This window comes from Salarias fasciatus, chromosome 14 (genome assembly GCF_902148845.1).
Source record: "Salarias fasciatus chromosome 14, fSalaFa1.1, whole genome shotgun sequence".
Classification (NCBI taxonomy): Eukaryota; Metazoa; Chordata; class Actinopteri; order Blenniiformes; family Blenniidae; genus Salarias; species Salarias fasciatus.
Window position 1 is genome coordinate 31,595,671 of NC_043758.1, and position 18,649 is coordinate 31,614,319.

Here is an 18,649-nt window from a genome sequence, read left to right on the forward strand (position 1 = left end):
AACCTCTCCTGTTAATATGCGTATTCAGAGCTTTAAATTAATGGTGTTAAAATGCAATACAATTATTGACTACATTAATCAATGTGTCAACCTACCCAGCTCTAAACATTAAATTCTTTTGAGTTTTGGAAGTTAAAATCCAGTTGGGTCCATTCAGACCTCAGATCTCTGCTGATTATTAAGGTCAACAAAGTTCCCAGTCCGTCACAGAGAAACACAAATACCACAGAGTCAATGAGCATGACTGGGTTTTGATCCTGGCCAGGCCACTTCGGTGACCAGCATCTCATTCATGCTCAGATAAAAGGCTCTTGTGGCGCAGTGCAGCCAAAAGCCACTCCGTTTTCGCCCCGCTTGATGTTACAGGTTCGTTCAGGTCTCTCTGTTCCACCGTACACGCCTGTTTACCATCTGAAACCTAGCCTACCATCCCTGTGTCTCCTCTCAGACTCTATACTTCAATATGGCAATTCACTTTGCTCTAATCCATTTACTTTGCAATTGAATCTTTACACTGTATGGGTATAGCCTCCTGCAAGATTAATAGACTGAGCTGGTTTTGTCTTCTCAGGAGGACGGTGGAGATGGTTTCTGAGAGGTGGGCCCCGATCCAAACATCCACTCTGCAACAAATGGCTGGGGAATCACTTCAGGCAGTTCCATCAAGACCCGGGAGGCTGCTAAGTGTTGACGTAGTGCATAAACGGATAAAGACGGAGCGTGGTGAATGCAGCACGGCTTTACTACCGTCTCACACACACACGCACGCACTAAAATATACCAGTGTGTCACACTTCACAAATGAGTCACTTCCTTGTTTAGCGGTCCTGACAGACAAAGCGTGGACCTCATTGTCTAATCAATAAAATATCATTAGTACCAAACTACAGCCACATGGTGGAGGGGCAGTCAGCCTTCCTGCCTGAAAGGAATAAAGTGTGTAGAGTCTGCAAGTTCTTCCACACTCTGCAGGAGCAGAAAGAGTTCAGATTGTGGGAAACCTTTAACCCTTTCCCACTGGCCAAAAAACCTGCTTAAACCCTCTAATAATCAGCTCCTCATTGCAGTGGGAAAGGGTTTAAACGGCATTTCGACCCAGGTCGATCGACCCTGCAAGCAACCCGGGTTTCAATCGGCTCGCCTCCGATCAGCTTCAGTGTGAAAGGCAGACCTGGGTCAACGCGGTAATTTACCTGATGACGTCGATGTAGCGTGCCTACATTAGCGTGCTTATTGTTTTTGAAAACAGTGTGAGATATCCTTCGTCAAGATGACCCAACATTGGCAAGATAGCGAGATCAGAGAGCTTCTCTTGATCCGTGGGGAAGAGGAGATTCGTCTACAGGTAACAGAGACTGTGCTCCGTTCCATTGTTTACCCTCGGTGCTCCGTCGCACTGATGATGTCATCAACGTGGGACATCATCAGAGAGGGAAAACACAACCACGCAGCTTGCCTGCAGACGATTAGATTCGGTCTGCAGGCAGTAGGAAAGAAGTCATTGCCGATTGTTAACGGGTCAACATGCTAGTTTCCGTGGGAAAGTGGTTTTAGTGCGATTAAAAAAAACAAAAAAAAACAAAGGATACTCATTTAAAAACTGAGGAAGAAATTCGAACAGCAGCTGATGGCCTTCCATCTGGACATGGAGGATAAATGTTCTTATACACCAGTGAGACTTTCAGTTTCTTTCCTCTTCATGATATATTTTTGATAGATGCCACTTATATTCCAGTTCCACATATCATCCAGGAGGTACGGTACTCGTTAGGACTTTCAGGGATGGAACAATGTATCGGAAATTTAGTGTTATGATATTATCTGGAACAACTTACATTTTGCAAAAGACTATAATCATGCACAGTGCATGAGAAAGTACAAATACAAAAGGACAGCCTCCTCTGTCACCGCATCCGTCTGAACAGACGACAGAATAAACAGGGAATGTTTCAAATCAAAACTTTTTCAAGCAGGTTGCTGAACTAACAGTTACCACAGCTGTTGATTTCACTCCTTTCAACAGTTGCGTGTCACTAAAAGAAAAGTCAACGGTCCATTCAGTGTTTACTGGCGGAGCAGCCTGGATTTGTTATAAATCAAACCAGACATTGACAAAGTGAACCGGTCCTTGGGACTGTAAAAAAAACCCTGGAGGATTCTGGTTTTTGAAGCAAACTGTCATTTTTTTCCCTCTGATACCATATATATGACCACCACATCACTTTGCACTTGAACACAGTAGAACATCTGTTTAGTTTCTTTATCGGCTGAAATGTGTGTGCTTATCTTTTATTTTTTGTTTGGAACAAAATGCTTAACTCAAACTATTTTAATCACATTTCATCTCGCATTTTGCAAACACTTTGCCTTCAAAGCTGATGCGTTAGAAACAGAAAAATGAACCAGTTCAGGACCTGAGAGAGTCTAACAGGAACTGGACTGATGGCTAGACGTCTGGGTCAGAGGAGCTTTAAAAATGCAGCTCTTGTGGGCAGTTTCTGGTCTGCTGCGGTCATTTTCATTCAAAAGTGGTCCATGAAGAAAAAACAAACAGACAAGAGAGTCGTGGCCATGCATGTGGGGAGTGGAGGCTGTTCTGTGGTCTGATTCAACAGGCGAGCTGCTGCAGAAGTAAACTCAGAGTTTGCTGTGCACGAGGATGTAAAGAGGGTTTTCTCCACCGTGAGGCAGGCGGTTATAATGCCGCTGTTGTTATCGTTCATGTAAGTCTCAGGCCTGCTCGCTAAAGTGAAGGAGATGATTCAGAGATTTAATATCTGTCTGTTTGATTTACATTTCATAGCCATCTTAAATCATTCGCACTCCCGCTAATGAACAAGTGTTGCACGCCCACTCCTCTTCGTGGTTTTTTAAATGAGACGTGACAAAAAACCTTTCAGCCCGTCACATGACCACTTCCCTTCAGACTGGAGCTCCTAATGGCCTCCAGCTCGTCAATTATTCATCGCCGGGGCCCCCTCCACCCAAGGTGGTGTTCTGTATCACCCACGGCCGATGGGAGAGTCTGATAGAGACATCAAAGATGGTGAAACGGATGGAGCGCGGCTCCCAGCTCTGGGATAAGTAATGGAGCGAGTCTCTCAGTTAAGCAGGGCCTCCACTAAATCAAGGCCAGGTAATTGATGTTAATGCCGAGGCGAGGTCCCGCTGTGGGGCCTGCCAGCCCGCTGACTGAGATCTTCATGGAGATAGAGACCCGGGGATGCACGTTGGTGGGGAGCGCGGAGTGATGGTGGTTGGAGTGGGCGAGAGGCTTTCTCTGCCAGGTGTCAGGGGGGTTGACTTTAATGCACTGTGGGCGAAGTACTTGAGAGGAGGTGGGGCAAAATGTTTATGATGGTAAAAGGTAGTTGTGCTGCCCTGAAGGCTACTTGTGGCTGGCCTCCACTTTCACCAAATCGTATCAGAACCTATTAGAAGAGACTTGCGATGCTGGAACAAAGCCTGTACACACAGCGTAAAGCATCAAAACATTTTCATATTACAAATTATCAACAGCAGTGATGCACCGATTTATTATTAGAATAACTACTGGTACTTTCAAGTCACATCAATGACCATGGACAAAATTTAACTGGCTGAAGGCAACAGAAAAAAAAAACACTTCATGTGATATGATAGATCTCATTTTACAGAATCCAACTGGTGCTCGTCGTCTCATGAAGTCTTTCCAAGCCGTTAATCATAACCTTCCAACGTCCACTGGACTATGATTTCTGCTGCAGTACGAATCACGAAGCAGCACAATGTATTCTCATTAAATATAACCCTTCATCTTCAACAAGGAAGTCATTGTGATAAGTTGCATTATATTCCCAGACAGGATGGAAAAAGCACTTATTCGAGATAAATTTAAAAAAAAAAAAAAAAAACATCCAGCGAGCTTTCAGCATGGCTTGTTTTTATAAAAGAATAGAAAATCTGCAGCAATTTTGCATGAAATCCCTCAACATCTCTTCATTTCTCTTTAGGACATTTTGAAGTGGCTTATTCATTGAACGCCGCTGCCTGATGGTTCTGTAGCTCAGACGAGTGGAGGACAACAGGTAGTCATTGACTTGTGCATGTATCACACCGACTGACTGATATTATCGGTGCCAGCTAGCAAAGAAGCCGACACTGTAATCATTTTGCCAACTAGTCACACACATCCCTCAATGAGTCTTCCACCATCATGGATCAGTCAGAAAATGTGTCTCCATATATGCCGATGACTGTGTGGCAAATGTTCCTATATGTATGACAACAGCTGTAAAATGCAGCATTTGCAGAGATTTGCAGTGCAGATGTGTGAATGATGCAGTGTAGATGCTTCAAAAGAGTACAGTTTTTACTAGAAAGTCCTATAAACAGGGCTTCAGTGATTGTGATATAAACACAGATCTGAGAGCAAGGCCCAGTCTCTGGCTCATTAGTATTTCTGCTTCAATGACAACATCCAGATAAAAGAACAGCAGAACTCAGAGGAAAGACATAAAAGAAAAAGTCTATGAGCATCCTCTGGAATTAGGGTAATGCATCACTGCAAACTGGGAGACGCATTGATGCAAAAAGGTGGTAACAGCAGGTGAGTGGCTTTGGAAGTGGGAGATAAGCAAGCAAAGCAAAAACTCCTCTGACTCCTCTGTAGGAGTTCAAACCTGCAGCAAATGGGATGCACTCTGAGCTCTGATTAAAACTGGACCAATATTCAAGGTGCTGTAGGCAGGATTTTGCTAGTCAATGCTAATTCTTCTGTGTTTTCTTTGGATTAAATGTTAGAGTATCCATTGATAATCCTTTAGGAGTGTAGCATAACTGCACTACCATGAGGGTGCAGCGTTTCCATCTGTCTCTGTTCTGAGCTGAAAAGTAATCTCGACAGCTCCAGGTATCTTTGACCAATCAGAAGAGCCCCTGAGGCTCTAACCGTGATTGGTCGAGGGGCGTTAATCGCATGTTCTTGTGGGAGGGGCTTAACTTGTGTAAGGGCGTGATGTCAGAGAAAACAGGACAGGATTGGCTGTTCTGGGTTTCAAATCACCATCTTAGATGGGTCAAATCGCCATGTTGCTTAGGTAAACCTAAGCAACATGGCAGAGATGCTGAATCCAGCCTACAGCACCTTTAAGGTAAAAAAAACAACAAATACTGTAAAACAGTTCCTTGAAACTTTATGACCATGACTATGCCTCATAAAGTTCAAGTTGAAAATGAAGGCAACAATATAAAGAGGAGGCCGATAACCGATATTCATTTGAAGTAAAAAATGAAAATATTAGTGTCAAAGGTTTGACTTGTAAAAAGTCTCTCAGGCTTTTGTAGCTACATACTTGCTTGACTTTTGTAAGCAAACGGCACAGTTTTGATCATGGTTTGTCTTTACGCGACGAACTGAAATATCTGCCTGTTAGTATTGAAACAATTAGTGTTTTTGTTTTGTGTTTTAAAAGTGAAATGTTGCTCAGTTGAATTTGTTCTGGCAAGTTCCACAACTGTTGGGACAATGCTGACGGCTGAGCAGCGACTCCAGACAGAGAAAAGGCTGCATATGAGCCAAAACAAACCTGTTTCATATTGATCTCTTATTGGCCGTCAGATTAAAAAAAAAAAAAAAAAAAGGCTGATGCCAATATGCATCAAAATGCTGATTATCAGTGTCGATTCATTGGCCCATCATTAAAGAGACATCCTGATTCAGTCTGAATGATATCTACGGTTTGCAGACAGATGCATCATCCATCAGGACAAAGATGAGAAAGAGACTGATGACTTCCTGTAAGTCCACATCCTCAATCTTCTTCGTAGTCTGAAGTTTTCAACCTGCCTCCAGCCTCATTATCTTGCTATTCTCACACATGTGAAGAACTGAGATAAACTGAACACTTGCACAAAGCAGAATAAGATAGAAGTACATAATATGGCCTCTTTCAGCGAGAAGTAATGAAGATGGTGAATCCATTTTAGGCTGTTGTACTTGCAGCTGTCATACTCCATTTCTGATTGTGCTTATTAACCATGAACAGGACAGAGACAGGCCTCCCTGCTCTGCTTCAGGTCCCTGTTCATTAATACTTGATGGGAATCAATTAGTGCAGGAGCAGTGTGAGCACTAAATGACCACAGATCTGCATGAGGAGCCCAAAGAGCTCTCTTCACTCTGCTTCTCTGCACAGACGTTTGTTGTGTTTCAAGCCCTGCAGCTTTCCACTCCGGTGCTCTGTTTAACCAAATCTGATTTCCAGTGTTTGCACATGGCTGATAGCGGAAGTGTTTATGAGAGACAACGGCATCGTGGCCTTTCTGAAGAAGGTACTTCTTTTAAGACTCAGCAGAGTGACTTTGTACCAGAACATCTGAAGAGCACTGGAGTCTCCATGGTATCTGGGCTTTAACCTGAAGAGCTTCTGAACATGTTTTAAGGCTTCGCTCAGACTAAGGAAACTTGTCTGGCTGCCACTTCTGCTTGTGTTATTTTCAACGATTCATTATAAAAGCAACTGTGTGATCAACACTTAGGCCCTGTCATGACAACGTTTCAATGAAAACGCATCATTTTCACATTTTCTTTGCAGGAAACAGTCCTGTTTACACAACAGTGTACTGGAAACAATGCCCGTTTAACACCGGCAACATCACCAATGTGGCCGGTACTCAAGATTGAAATGAATATTGTAACACAATCAGAGAGATCAACAGACTCTTCGACACACGTGGTTTCAATTCACAGCTCCTCAGGGTGTCTGGTTAATCTTACAATCTGATCCAACCATAAAAACTAAGACGTGACAGCTTTTCCCAGGTCAGAGTTCAATTCATAAACCATAAGAGGTCGACCACTTGCAATGACGCATGAAACACTGCGTCTCAGCTCCCCTGCTGCTGGGGTGACGGACAGCTCCCCGACTCCAGAGAGTCCTTCAGCCGCAGCGTGCAGGTTAAGGTCTGTGCTCTTCAGTGCAGAGGATCCCTGCTCTCTGACGTCAGCAGAGGAGGCCTGAAAAAACATACGTCTACCAGGATGAATTATTCACCACTGCAGCTGCGGATCGAGGTTAGCTGCTGTCAAGCTTCTCTGTGTTTTCAGAGTCCTCCATTCAGGCACTGCACATCCTCTACATCGTCTCAGGTGTTCAACAGCTCCCGTTTCACATTTCAGTTGACAGTGAATGTGCCCCATTGTGAAATGCAGCAATGAAAGCCTTTGGATAAAACTGTGTTTAATGTTCCTGATGGTAAATCCTAATTTAAGTCATGATGTGATTGATCTAACGTGTGGTGTCAAATCCAGGAACGTTCCAAGACTGCGTCTGTCATGTGACCAAAAGTTTCCGCTTCTATATAAACACAAATCCTGGTCAGGTTCATTAAAAAGTGACAAATTCATCAATTGGTCATGCCAAATAATTATTGAGTTTCCATTTACACAACGATTTCAAGTGAAAATGTTTGCTTGGTTATAAATATATACCTACAATATTTATGATTTTATGTAGATCATGTCCTTTTCCAAAGTAACACAAGCTAAAAAAAACAAAACAATAAAAGGTATTTCTGATCTAATGTCTACTTTTATTCTGACACAGCCTCCATGTTTAATGCTTTTCCATTCCCTAGAATGCTCCACAGCTCCCATTAGTGGCAAGTTAAGCAACCTATGTGGCTACCAATCAGACACTGGTGCTGGTCCAGATGTGCCATATTGGTTTGGTTTATTCCTGAAAAGGAAAAATAGAGTTGGAGAGTGTAATTATTTCTTTTGGGGGGGAAAAAAAACAGGTGTCAGCAAAACAAAATTAGGAATTGTGATTAATTCATTTTTTTTATATTGACTGAAACCAATTTGACAGCAATACTAACATTTATCATTGGTATGTTCATGAAATAAACACCATCTACATGAACATCTCTACTGAAAGGAGGATCTGCTGTCATTTAAGCATTCAATTGATCCACAAAAACCTAGTTCATTAAGCATAACTGTAATTTTAAAATAAATAAATAAATACCTGTTCTACGGTCTTTGCTGATAAAATCACCAAATGTCACAAAATAAAAACGGAAGTCACATTTTTTGAGCTGCCTCCAACTCTTTTTTTCCTTTTTCTGGAGAGGGAGCGGGGTGAAGTCATCAGACTGCTGCATGGATGCACAGCTCTTTAATGAAAACCAGGAGCGTTTCACCGCACACAATAACAGAGAATGTGGCCCCAGTGTCTCCAGAGGATATGAAGTGTATTCTGCTGCTACGTGGCAGGAAGAAGGTGGTAGAGGGGCTGGCGGGGGTGGGGGCCGGTGGAATGGGGAAATGGGGTTTCGGCCCTCCACTGTTTCTTTAACAGCTTCCAACCACCCGAATCATTGAAAGCCAAACAAGGCTGACGCCATCAGGAGAAGCCGCCCCCCAGTAAAGCATTACTGCCATCATCTCATGAGTTCCTCTAATGAGTGGCTTCCCCACTGTGTGCAGCTGCAGGATGTTTCATGTCCGAGTGAAACCTATTGATGGGGGGACTGGGGGCTTTGTATAAACACGGGAAGGATCCGTTTCAAGGCCAGAAGTGCAAGCTTGGGTTTTTACCTCTACGGGAAGTCATACTATGAGGAAAGTGATACTTCACTGCAGCCTGACGCACTGCTTACCTACCTGTCATTTTTCTCCAGGTCAATAGGCGATCCATACTTTCTCTCCCCTTCAGGCTGAGCAGTCACAGGCTAAGTACACGAGGACATGCCTGAGCTCATTTCTGCTGCACTGGAAATGTTAAGTACAAGGGGCCTGGCTCACCATGTGGAGCTTGTGGGCCTGACACACACTCCTTACAACAGCAAATATTTATTCTCCCGCTGTAATCTCAGCTATTTAACCAATCTGCAGCTGTATGTGGTGAAAGGGAGGCCTGTGCCACATGCACACTCTGTGTGTCATCGCAGAGACGGACGACATGTTCCAGAAACTGCATTCCTAATGGGTTGAGTGTCCGACATGTCCCAGAGGAGGCAGAGATGAAGAATGATTCAGAGAATGATTCAGAAACACAAGCAGAGAACAGCACCCGTAGACTAACATTACATTACAAGCCACAAGCAGCATTTTTCAAGCGGGTGTACTTGACTTGAATAGAACAAGAAACAAGCAGCACACAATGGAGCCACTTCGGTTCGAGCAGGAGTGTATTTCTGAAACATGTCACCAGCCTGCGTTGTAATTACTCCCAAAATTAAAGAGTTGAGTCTCAACGTGGGCAAGTCTGTCCCACACACATCAACAAAAGAGGATTAAAGAGAGTAACAATGGCATTCATGATGTGTAAAAAATGTAACCAAGGCTTGAAGTGACAGAAGGGAAAGAGAATTGAGTTTGTGTATCCAGTTGTGAGCTTGACTTACTTTGAGAGGGAGACTCCTCCAGCTTTACCGATGAGCTCCTCATGATGGAGGACAGCATCGTCCCAAGGAACGTCCAGGAACTTCAGCAGAGTCCTCATCCATTTCTCAGGATGGAGAACCAGCTGTTCATAGTGCACAGGTAAACATTTGTCTGCTGCCTCCAGGCACTGAGTGTACATGGTCTCTATTGCCCGATTCCACTTGGTCAGGCAGTCCCGGTAGCTGCCCAAGTCAAAGCCGGCGATGGTCACCTTCCGAGAGATCATGGAGTGGACAGAAGCCCGGCCATCGCGAATCATGAGCACAAACTTGGCACGAGGAAAGATCTTTGCCAGGTAAGACAGCGACTTCAGCGCAAAAGGGTCCTTGTTGCAGAGGAAGTTGGCGGGTTCGCCGTGCTTGACGATGATTTCCAGCAGGAAGGCCTGCATGGCGGCGTCCAGCACCTCATCGGTCACCCCGGCCTCGTCCAAGCGCATCTTCTCCCGGCCCGAGCGGCTCCACATCTGCTTCATGGCAAGGATACGCGGGATTACGCGGGTCTCTTCACCACAGCGCACCTCTGGATGGGCGTCCAGCATGGCTCGCATCAGCGTGGTCCCACTGCGGGGCACCCCGCCGATGAAAATCAGCGGCATGTCTTTGTTGTAAACAAATGGCGTGCTGAGGTTCTGACCGGTCCGTAAAGTGGTCCGCATGCTTCCCCCCAGCGCCGACAGAGGCAGGATGCCCCCGGGCTGGCTGCGCTCCTCGATGCGATGATGGCACTCCATGGCGTGGCGGCCCAGGTAGAAGACGGTGACGGAGCTGATGACCAGACAGGCCACCAGCAAGTTCTGCTTCAGCTTGCCGATCATGTTGCAGGCCACAGGCGGAGAGGAGAGTATCACCACGAGGGCAAGTCAGGGGAGGGGGTGGGATAGAAGGAGCTGAAGGGCAATCAAGGTTCCCAGCCTTTACGGATGCCTGCTGGGAACCGGGCATGGATCGAGCTCCCTGGTACACAGTAGGTGTCGAGTCCCCAGCTCCATGAGGCCTGGATTGAACAAAAAACAGAAATAAGAAGATCTGATTAAACTGAGGCAGTTACAATACAAGCACAAGGCAAGATAATCTTAAAATAATTAAATCAGGCTGCTGGTTTTATCAATGTATCTTGCAGCTGAACTGATGGAGTCGCCTTTATTAGCAATGAGACGCCTTCAAAGACAAATCCAAGCCCAGCTGATCTGATTCAATTGCTTTGAGATGTTTTGGAGCAAAATCTGGTGTGATCCAAACAAAATCTGGTTCAGCAAGACGACTTCAAAGCACATTCTCCATGAAGTTCAGCAGTATGGCTTTACAGGAGAGAGATGTTATGAGATCCAAAAGGAAAATCATGACAAAAGTAAAGTTTCCAGCATGACTGTTTAATACGACATTGATTCTGAAAATGCTCCAACTCTGTGGAAACAGGTGAAAATGACAGAGTTGTCAGTGTTTCTGCCGTTGCCGTGTAAATAACCATCATTGTCTGAAAAGACAACATCAAAGCAAAGCGTTTTCTAGAGCTCGACCCAAAATCCGACTTTGTGGCAGTAACAGGATATTAATTTTGAACTCTGAATATTGCCTCCCCCACTGCCACATGACAGCGCTCAACTTTAACTTCCACTTTACACTGAAATAAAGCTGCCGCTACTTGATGGTGGAAACAAAACTCTGACCGCTACTTGAAGCTGGCATGATCAGGCAAATACTGTGTGTTCGGCCACTTTCTCACCCCCACACGATTTAAATATTCAGATGATTGTATTTGGGTATGATTATTCCTTTATTGAATGCACAGCTGAAATAAGGCACAAATGTGGATAAACTGACTTTTTTTTTTTAATGTATCAATTTTTGCAAACTAGAGACTTGAGATGATGCGCTGCTTGTGGCCTGCAGGCTGCCTGTCTGCAGAGAGCAGCAGAGTGCCAGACGAGTCAGATTATAAGTGTGGGTGCCTGCTTGGTTGACTTTGTGCAACGATCCCATCCCCACTCTGTAAGACAGCTCCATATATTCTGCTGTTACGGCTGCTGCCTTTGTGTGTCATGGTTTGATCCTGTTTGTCTCCCCCAGGTGTCCAGTTGTGGTGTTTTTCTTTCCTTTCCCAGCCTTCAGCCAAGACCTCACCTTTCCAGCCAGCAGCCATCCTGGACACCTGTCGCCAATCATCCCATCAGCCAGTCAACCAATCAACCTCCAGTCCTGCCCCTATATATTGTTTTGCACCCTGTGTTTCTGCCCTGTCTGTGAGAGAGAGATCACTGCATCTCTTGGAGAGCTTTTTGACTAAAGTTTGAGACATCTTGTTTTTGCCCTCCTCAGCCAAAGCTACTATTTGAGGACTTATTTTTGTTAAACCCTGCCTGTCCCCACCTAGTGTGTTTTGTAGTCAACCCCATTCTCTGTATTGTCTTCTTCCCTGGAGAAGGGCTCCAGGTAAGACACCCCGGGGTCTACATTTCTGCACGTAGGTGACTTTCTGTATATACACATTAGGTAAGTGTGGGCGGCTGCCACGATCTTCTGTAGCAGGTAGGTAAGGTTCAGGCATAGTTAGTGAGTTAGGGCTAGTCACTTGTTAAGATAGTTAGGGTCATAGGGTTGAGGTGTAGGAGAAGATTAGGGTTTTTGTGTTTAGTGGCACCGCCCACAGGGCCCTTCTCCTAACGTCCGCCTGCCCTCCATTAGCTCTCCCCATTTTTGCTGTTTGCCAGATTTTTTTGTTTAGGCTCATTACGTTTTGTTGTTTAAAGCCTGCTGGCTGCATTCTGGCATTTTTGTTGTATCTTGGTTGTTTGTAACGTTGCTTCTGTTTAATTATCTTTTGTTATATAAATTCCCTTTTCCTTTGGGGAAAAGGCCACCCAAACCCTTTTGTGCTGCACCTTGCTTCGTCCGCACACCACCTGAAGCATTTACATCAGCCAGTAGGCCTGCGCGTAAGCGTTGCGTTTCCCCCCCCGCTCCTAGCTTGGCCATCTATAACATCTTAAGGGGGGGGGACGTAACATCTGCACTGCAGTAGAATCTCTGGGCCAGGTTGGGGCAAACCATTCTAGGACAATGCATCATTCTACCATCTGTTTCCACTGTGGCACCCTGTCGTCGAGCTCTTCTCGGTGGGCTCCTAATGAGCCAATTGACTGTTTTTGCTTTTAAGCAAACACCCTCAGTTCTTAATTCTCACCCACACGAGTTAATGGCGTTTCACAACAGAACATTACCGCTAATTCCCGGCCTTAGCACCCATGTGTGAGGGAGTTCATGCACAGCTAAGCTGCAGATAAAGGGGGCTTCAGTCCCTCCATGTGTGTTCAGACCCAGGAATGCAGAAAAAAACTGCTTCAGTGTGTGGATTTCCTTCCCTTCCTGTTGTCCAGCATTTTTTTCCAGCCCACCCACACATGCTCACATCTCTGTGTCTTCTCCTTGGTGATGCAGTGTTGATGAGAGGGAGGGAGGAGTCACACAGCATGCCGGGCTGCCAGTTTTTACTCTATTAGCAGGGACACAATAGAGGCCTGCGGTTTCCTCAGGGCTACCACAGCTGCAATTAAAAAGGAGCGTTCACCTTTCATGATCTGACAGCTTCGATATGGCCACATAGGTAACAGGGAGATAGTGTGAGAGTTCGGCTCCAGGATATTCACTGTACAGAAGCGCAGCAGATCTTATCCAACAAGAAGATATGTTTCTGCAGTCATTTATGACTTGGAATTCTTGCACTGGCAAACCATAATGGAGACACTGATTGATACAACAGCTCTGTGATGTTTCCTGAATCCTCTTGTTGAATCTGTTGTGATCTCCACCCCAGATCGGCAGCCTGCAGATATTTGTGGAATTAGTCATGTCTTTTATCACACTCCCGTCCTCCGGTATTACGTTTCCTAGACAGTGTGTGGTTTTGTCAGGGCTGGGTGCAGATGGAAATTGTTGATTTCTGCCTCCGTCAGCAGTTGGCACTGGCTGCCAAAACTCTGTCTCTTACGACAGAGAAAAAAAGACCTCTCTAAACATAGGCATACAAAGACCTCTGCATGCCTGTGCATCTTCAGTCTTTAGCCCCACACTTTGTGTTGTAGAGGAGCGCCTCCAGGCATTGGAGTTAGAGAGATGACAGCATTGCTTCAACCAGATATAGATGGATCCCAGCAGCGGCGGGTCAGCGGCACATGCTGTGACTAGCAGTAGCCCGCCACGCTAGTGGTGTTAGCTCCACTGCTGACAGAGTCTGCGAACCATCACACTCGTGTGGTGAGGAATGTGTGTGAACAGTCAGCAGAATATCTGAAATGACTCAATATCCCGTGGTTATGCCACATTCGCGTCTCCAAATGAGCGGCTGGTCGGTTCAACGTCTGCCCTTTCACCTGTGGGAACCAGCATCTAGGTTTTTCTCATGTGTGAGGCGTGTCTTAACTGTAATTCACTCACTTCTGAATTCAGGTTAGAGCTCAGATACCATGGGGATCCTCGAGTGCTCTTCAGATGTTCTTGGAAAAACGTCTCCCTGCTGAGTCTCAAGTACCTTGAGGTCTCTAGAAAGACCACAGTGCCATTTTCTCTCATATAAACTTCCAGTGTCAGCCATGTGCAAACACTAGAAATCCCCTTCAGTAGTCAGGTTTGGTTAAAAAGAGCACCGGAGCGGAAAGCTGCAGGACTTCAAAGGAAACACCAGACTGAAACAGAACACGTCTACTCGTCTTTTAAAAAAGTGGTCAGTCCATCACTGATGTAGACAAAATATAAATCATATTCAAAGTTACTGCCCTTCAGTACCTTCAGAGACAATGTGGTTGCTCCTTCATACAGCAAAGCTCTTAGTGTTGATTTGTCAGAAAAACAAAATATGGCAAAAAAAAAAACAACAATGGCAAAAATGTTGTCATGTAAACGGGAACAAGACTCAACTTTACTCAACAATTTCAAGTGAAAAAACCAATAACAGAAAACTTTTGTCGTGTTTTGGTTTCCATTCACATGATAATGATTCCAAAACCAACAACAAAGTGGAACTTTTTTTTAAATGTTCTGTCTTCATCTAGGTGTTAAAAGTGAGAAGGGGACTTTTCTGAAACGCTGGTACTGAACTGTTTATGACAGTCATAGTCAATCATTATGCAGAAGGATTCATTCATAACAATGAATGCAGTGTGTGTGTGTGTGTGTGTGTGTGTGTGTGTGTGTGTGTGTGTGCCTTCACTCTTGAACTTACATTCACTACACCATCACCTGGATCACATATGGAGACAGCTTTTTTTCTCTGACATATAGATTCTGAGTGGGCCAAAACAACGAGGAGAGACAGTTTAAAGGAGATTTGATATTTACAGCGTCGTCTGAATGTAGACGTCTGTGGTTTTGTTACATAAAAATACTGCCAACTAGTGGCCCTGAAGGAAAACTGCACTGTTTTCAGAGTATCTGCCAAACCTGTGTAAACGGACATCGTTTTCAGAGCGTTGCCATGAAAACGTGAAAGTTTTCTGAAACTAAAATGCAGAAATTAAACGTCACGTGAACAATGAAAAAAAAAAACTGACTTTTTTTGGTCTCTTAGCTTCGACATTTTAAAGCTTGTTGGGTAAAGTTGTGCAGTCTGCAGCATTAAAATCCAACACAGAAAGGCCCTGACCGATTCTCTTGGCTGATTTCGTGTCATTTTGTCTTCCCTTACTGAGCATGCCAGGCCTGCCACAGCAATCCCAAACTCCCAGAGCAAAGCTCGGGGTTGGAGACAAAGTGCTCCGATGGCCAACTTGATAATAAACGGCGGTGGAGATTCCAGGCAGCATCGCGTTACACCTCACACCCAGGCTGAAACGTGTTGGTGTTAAATTAATTGAGGCTCTTCTCTCCTGTTACTGATATTTCATCCTCCTGGCGGCAGATTTTCCCCATTGATCTGTTAGGGGAAGCGGCGCAGGCCGAGCCGCTCTCCATGGAGCCGCGCTGAAACCAAACCACATCAAACACTTAATAACCTCGCCGAGGCCCGGTGTGGAGGAGTGAGTGTGCGCGCGTGTGTGTGTGAGAAGGAAAGGCAACAGCAGGAAAGTGGGGTGCTTCTGCCTTCTCCAGTCGCTCTGCTGAGACGTGAAATGATAAGAACAGCATCCTGGTTAAAAGGTTTCTCCAATAAAATGAATGATCAATCCACCGCCATCCGTCAAATACTGTCAGGAGCTAAACAAAACGCCGCTAACGCTCTACAAACTGCTGCAACACAAAGCAACACATGGAAAACCGTCTGTTTTCAAAAGTGGATGAAAAGGCCTTATTCTATTGTAGCCTTTGATGAGCTGCGTCACTGTGGTTGAAAAGCAAGGTTTTCATCAGCTGGTATCAAAGAGAGGAGGCCGCTTGTGCTCCGAATGAAACCTAATTCACATACATTAAAGCAGAAAAACCATCAGTATCCACATGTGAGTGTTTCTCATGTTACGAAAGGCCGTAAAAGCTCTTTTTGAAAGTAGACTGCACAATATGAGACGAGTACTGCGATCACGATATAATTTATGATGAATACAAACACTTTTGTAGAAGATAATGTGGGATTTGGAGAGCTGTTTCAGATGTGATGCATCGTGCAGCTGTAGTTCTGATGTTTCTAAGAGACAAGAACGTCCAATTAAATGATTTATTGAGCCGCTGAGCCAAAACAGCTGGAAATAAAGAATCTGCTGGAACAGTAGAAAACTGTCAGATCTGACCTTCAACCAAAACGTCTTATTCTAACCATTAATACTCGTATGTCTCTGACTGAATGTGAAGCAGGTTTCAGTGTGTCAGGAAGGAGAACAGGATGTCAAGGAAGGACGGAGGAAAGGGAGATATGACAGTTCCTTTCCGATTTATCTTTGCAGCACTCAGCCGAGAAGCCAAATGTTTCCTCAAAGTGCCTCAATTCACTTCCTAAAATGATCATATCATCATATCCAATCTGGATCGGTGACATTAACCACATCATCTCATTTCAAAAGCTGTCCCTATCAGCTAACGGTTCAGTCTTCCACAGTCCTGGAGCTCAGGCATGCAGCTCATCATGGAGCTCAGACACTCAAAATATTAATAACACTAATCTTTAGCTACTTGCTGATAACAACTACAGATACACATTTGAGAAAAACAACCTCTTTAGCCCAAATGGAATGGATTCCAGAATGCCCCCCCTTGTTCCATTGGAAAGCCAAATGTAGCCTGTTAGTGATAATTAGAGGATATCCCAGAGAAGAACGAACCTCCCATCATATCTGTGATCTGACACATTCCCGCTGGAGCGATCAGCAGGACCCTGCTCCTCAGACTCCAACATCCATTACATGGTCAGAACTAACTCAATCATCTCCCGGCTGTGACGCAGAGAGGTCGAGAGAGGAGCGAAGGTCTGAATGTATGGCTGAATGTATGGCTGCCATCACGCCGCATCCTGCTCTGATCTGCAGGGATTACAGAGGGATGAGGGGAACATGCTCGTCCTCCTCCCCCACTATTATTTGCACAAACCTTGAGTCAACCTTGCGTTCCCGGAGGGATTTCATTTGCTTACACACCTGTCGCACTGTTTATGACCTACGGGGACCTTTTCTCTGCGTGTGCTCAGAATGAATGGAGGGCAAGTAGAGCCGGGGCAACCTGACATTTCGTCAGACTGGGAAGAGAGAGAGAGAAAAAAAAAAAGACTGCCCTGTGGCAAAGCGGAGGACGCTTTAATGTCTGTGAAATCGCTGAGCCTGAGGCAACAGATAAATATTTGTCTGCAGTCGCTATAAAATAATGAGCTTTTCACAATTTATATCACACTTTTTCCATCTAAATAGATCCAAGAAACAAGCAGTAAAAGAACAAAGACAAACCACTTTACTGTGATGTACATTGTTCAGTGTTAGAAAAGACATTAAATTGTATGAAAAACGGCTAAAACCTGAAAATCTTGCACACTTAAATAGGTGAACAGGAATTCTGCTGCACAGTAAAGTCAAATGATACCCAGTTATACTGAGAAAAAAAAAAGCACCAATGGTTGAGAAAATACTACAACCAACATATGCACTGCTTCTGATGCAGATCGCGGTGAAAATAAACCTCAGCAGACACCTTCCCTTCACCTGGGATTTTAGGGTCAAAGCCGAGAGAAAGTAAAATATTGAATGTCCAACCTCTCAGTAGTCAGCACAGGACTATTAGTACGTAATTGCTTCATCGAGGTAAAGGCACATCTTCACTGTTATTCGCTGCCACGTCAACCCAAGACTTTACGTATTAATCTGCACCCACAATCAGGCTGGTTTCACATGCTAAACCTCTAATCCGGCCCACTCTGAGAAGATAGCGCAGCTCGTCACCACAATGAGCTAATGAGATCTGGATCTGCCGTACGCTGCAGGGACATGTTAATCCACACGCAGCAAAGAGTTTCATTTCAAATCGAACGCAGTTATTCAACTGCCTTCATTGATGATGTTTAAAATACTTAACTTCCTATTTTGGTTTCAGAGAAAGGAGTGGTAGAGAACTTAGCAGAACTTTGGGGTTTTTTTTAACTTGACTGCCAGAGCTAAGAGCAGTACTGTGTTTTAGAGCCTGTATTGAGAAAAACAATCCAAATACACAAATGATTTTGTGCACTGACAACATCAGAAAGGCTTGCTATAAGGAGGATGCGTAGCTATCTGGTATTTGTACAGCATCGTGTCCTGCATTAGACTGGCTTTGTCCAGGGAGATGGTGTAATTCTGTGGAAGTGCTGTAGTTTAAATGACTTAAGCACAGTGAGCCAAATAAGACTTGTGTTGAAAAAACTAGCATAAGATGTCTGTGCCACATTTGCTTCTGTTCTGACTGAAGTCGCACCATCACCTGCACATCTGCAGTTTCCAGCAGTTCAGAGGAGGAGCCGTTTGTTGACTGTGATGATTTCCGTGTTTCTGACTTCTGTCCTGAGATTCACAGTAGGATCAAATACACTGACATGCAGAGCATGAAGACAGTATAGTGCAGGTCATTCACTCTTATTTAACGAGAATATTTCAAATGTTTACAGTGAGATTGTGAAGAACGTGCCCGATGTGGAGTGGCTCTAGTCGGTGGTCTATTTGTTGGAAGGCCGTTACACAGCATCCATTCATACCAGACCTGCTTTATCCAGATTTGGATTGCGTGCGACTGGAGTGAGTATCAGCTCACACGCAGTGCGAGCAGTGCGTGCGCCTGATTT

At 44.7% G+C, this 18,649-nt stretch overlaps 1 protein-coding gene across 2 annotated transcripts in view; it reads right to left on the reverse strand.

The window, feature by feature from the left end:
• tpst1 (tyrosylprotein sulfotransferase 1) overlaps positions 1-18,649 on the reverse strand; it is a 48,069-nt gene that overhangs the window by 20,266 nt on the left and 9,154 nt on the right. For both annotated transcript variants that reach the window (XM_030108754.1, XM_030108753.1), the window contains exon 2: positions 9,391-10,426. In XM_030108754.1, the coding sequence (XP_029964614.1) occupies positions 9,391-10,247 (857 nt within the window). In that variant the 5' untranslated portion in view covers positions 10,248-10,426. The remainder of the gene's footprint in view (positions 1-9,390; positions 10,427-18,649) is intronic.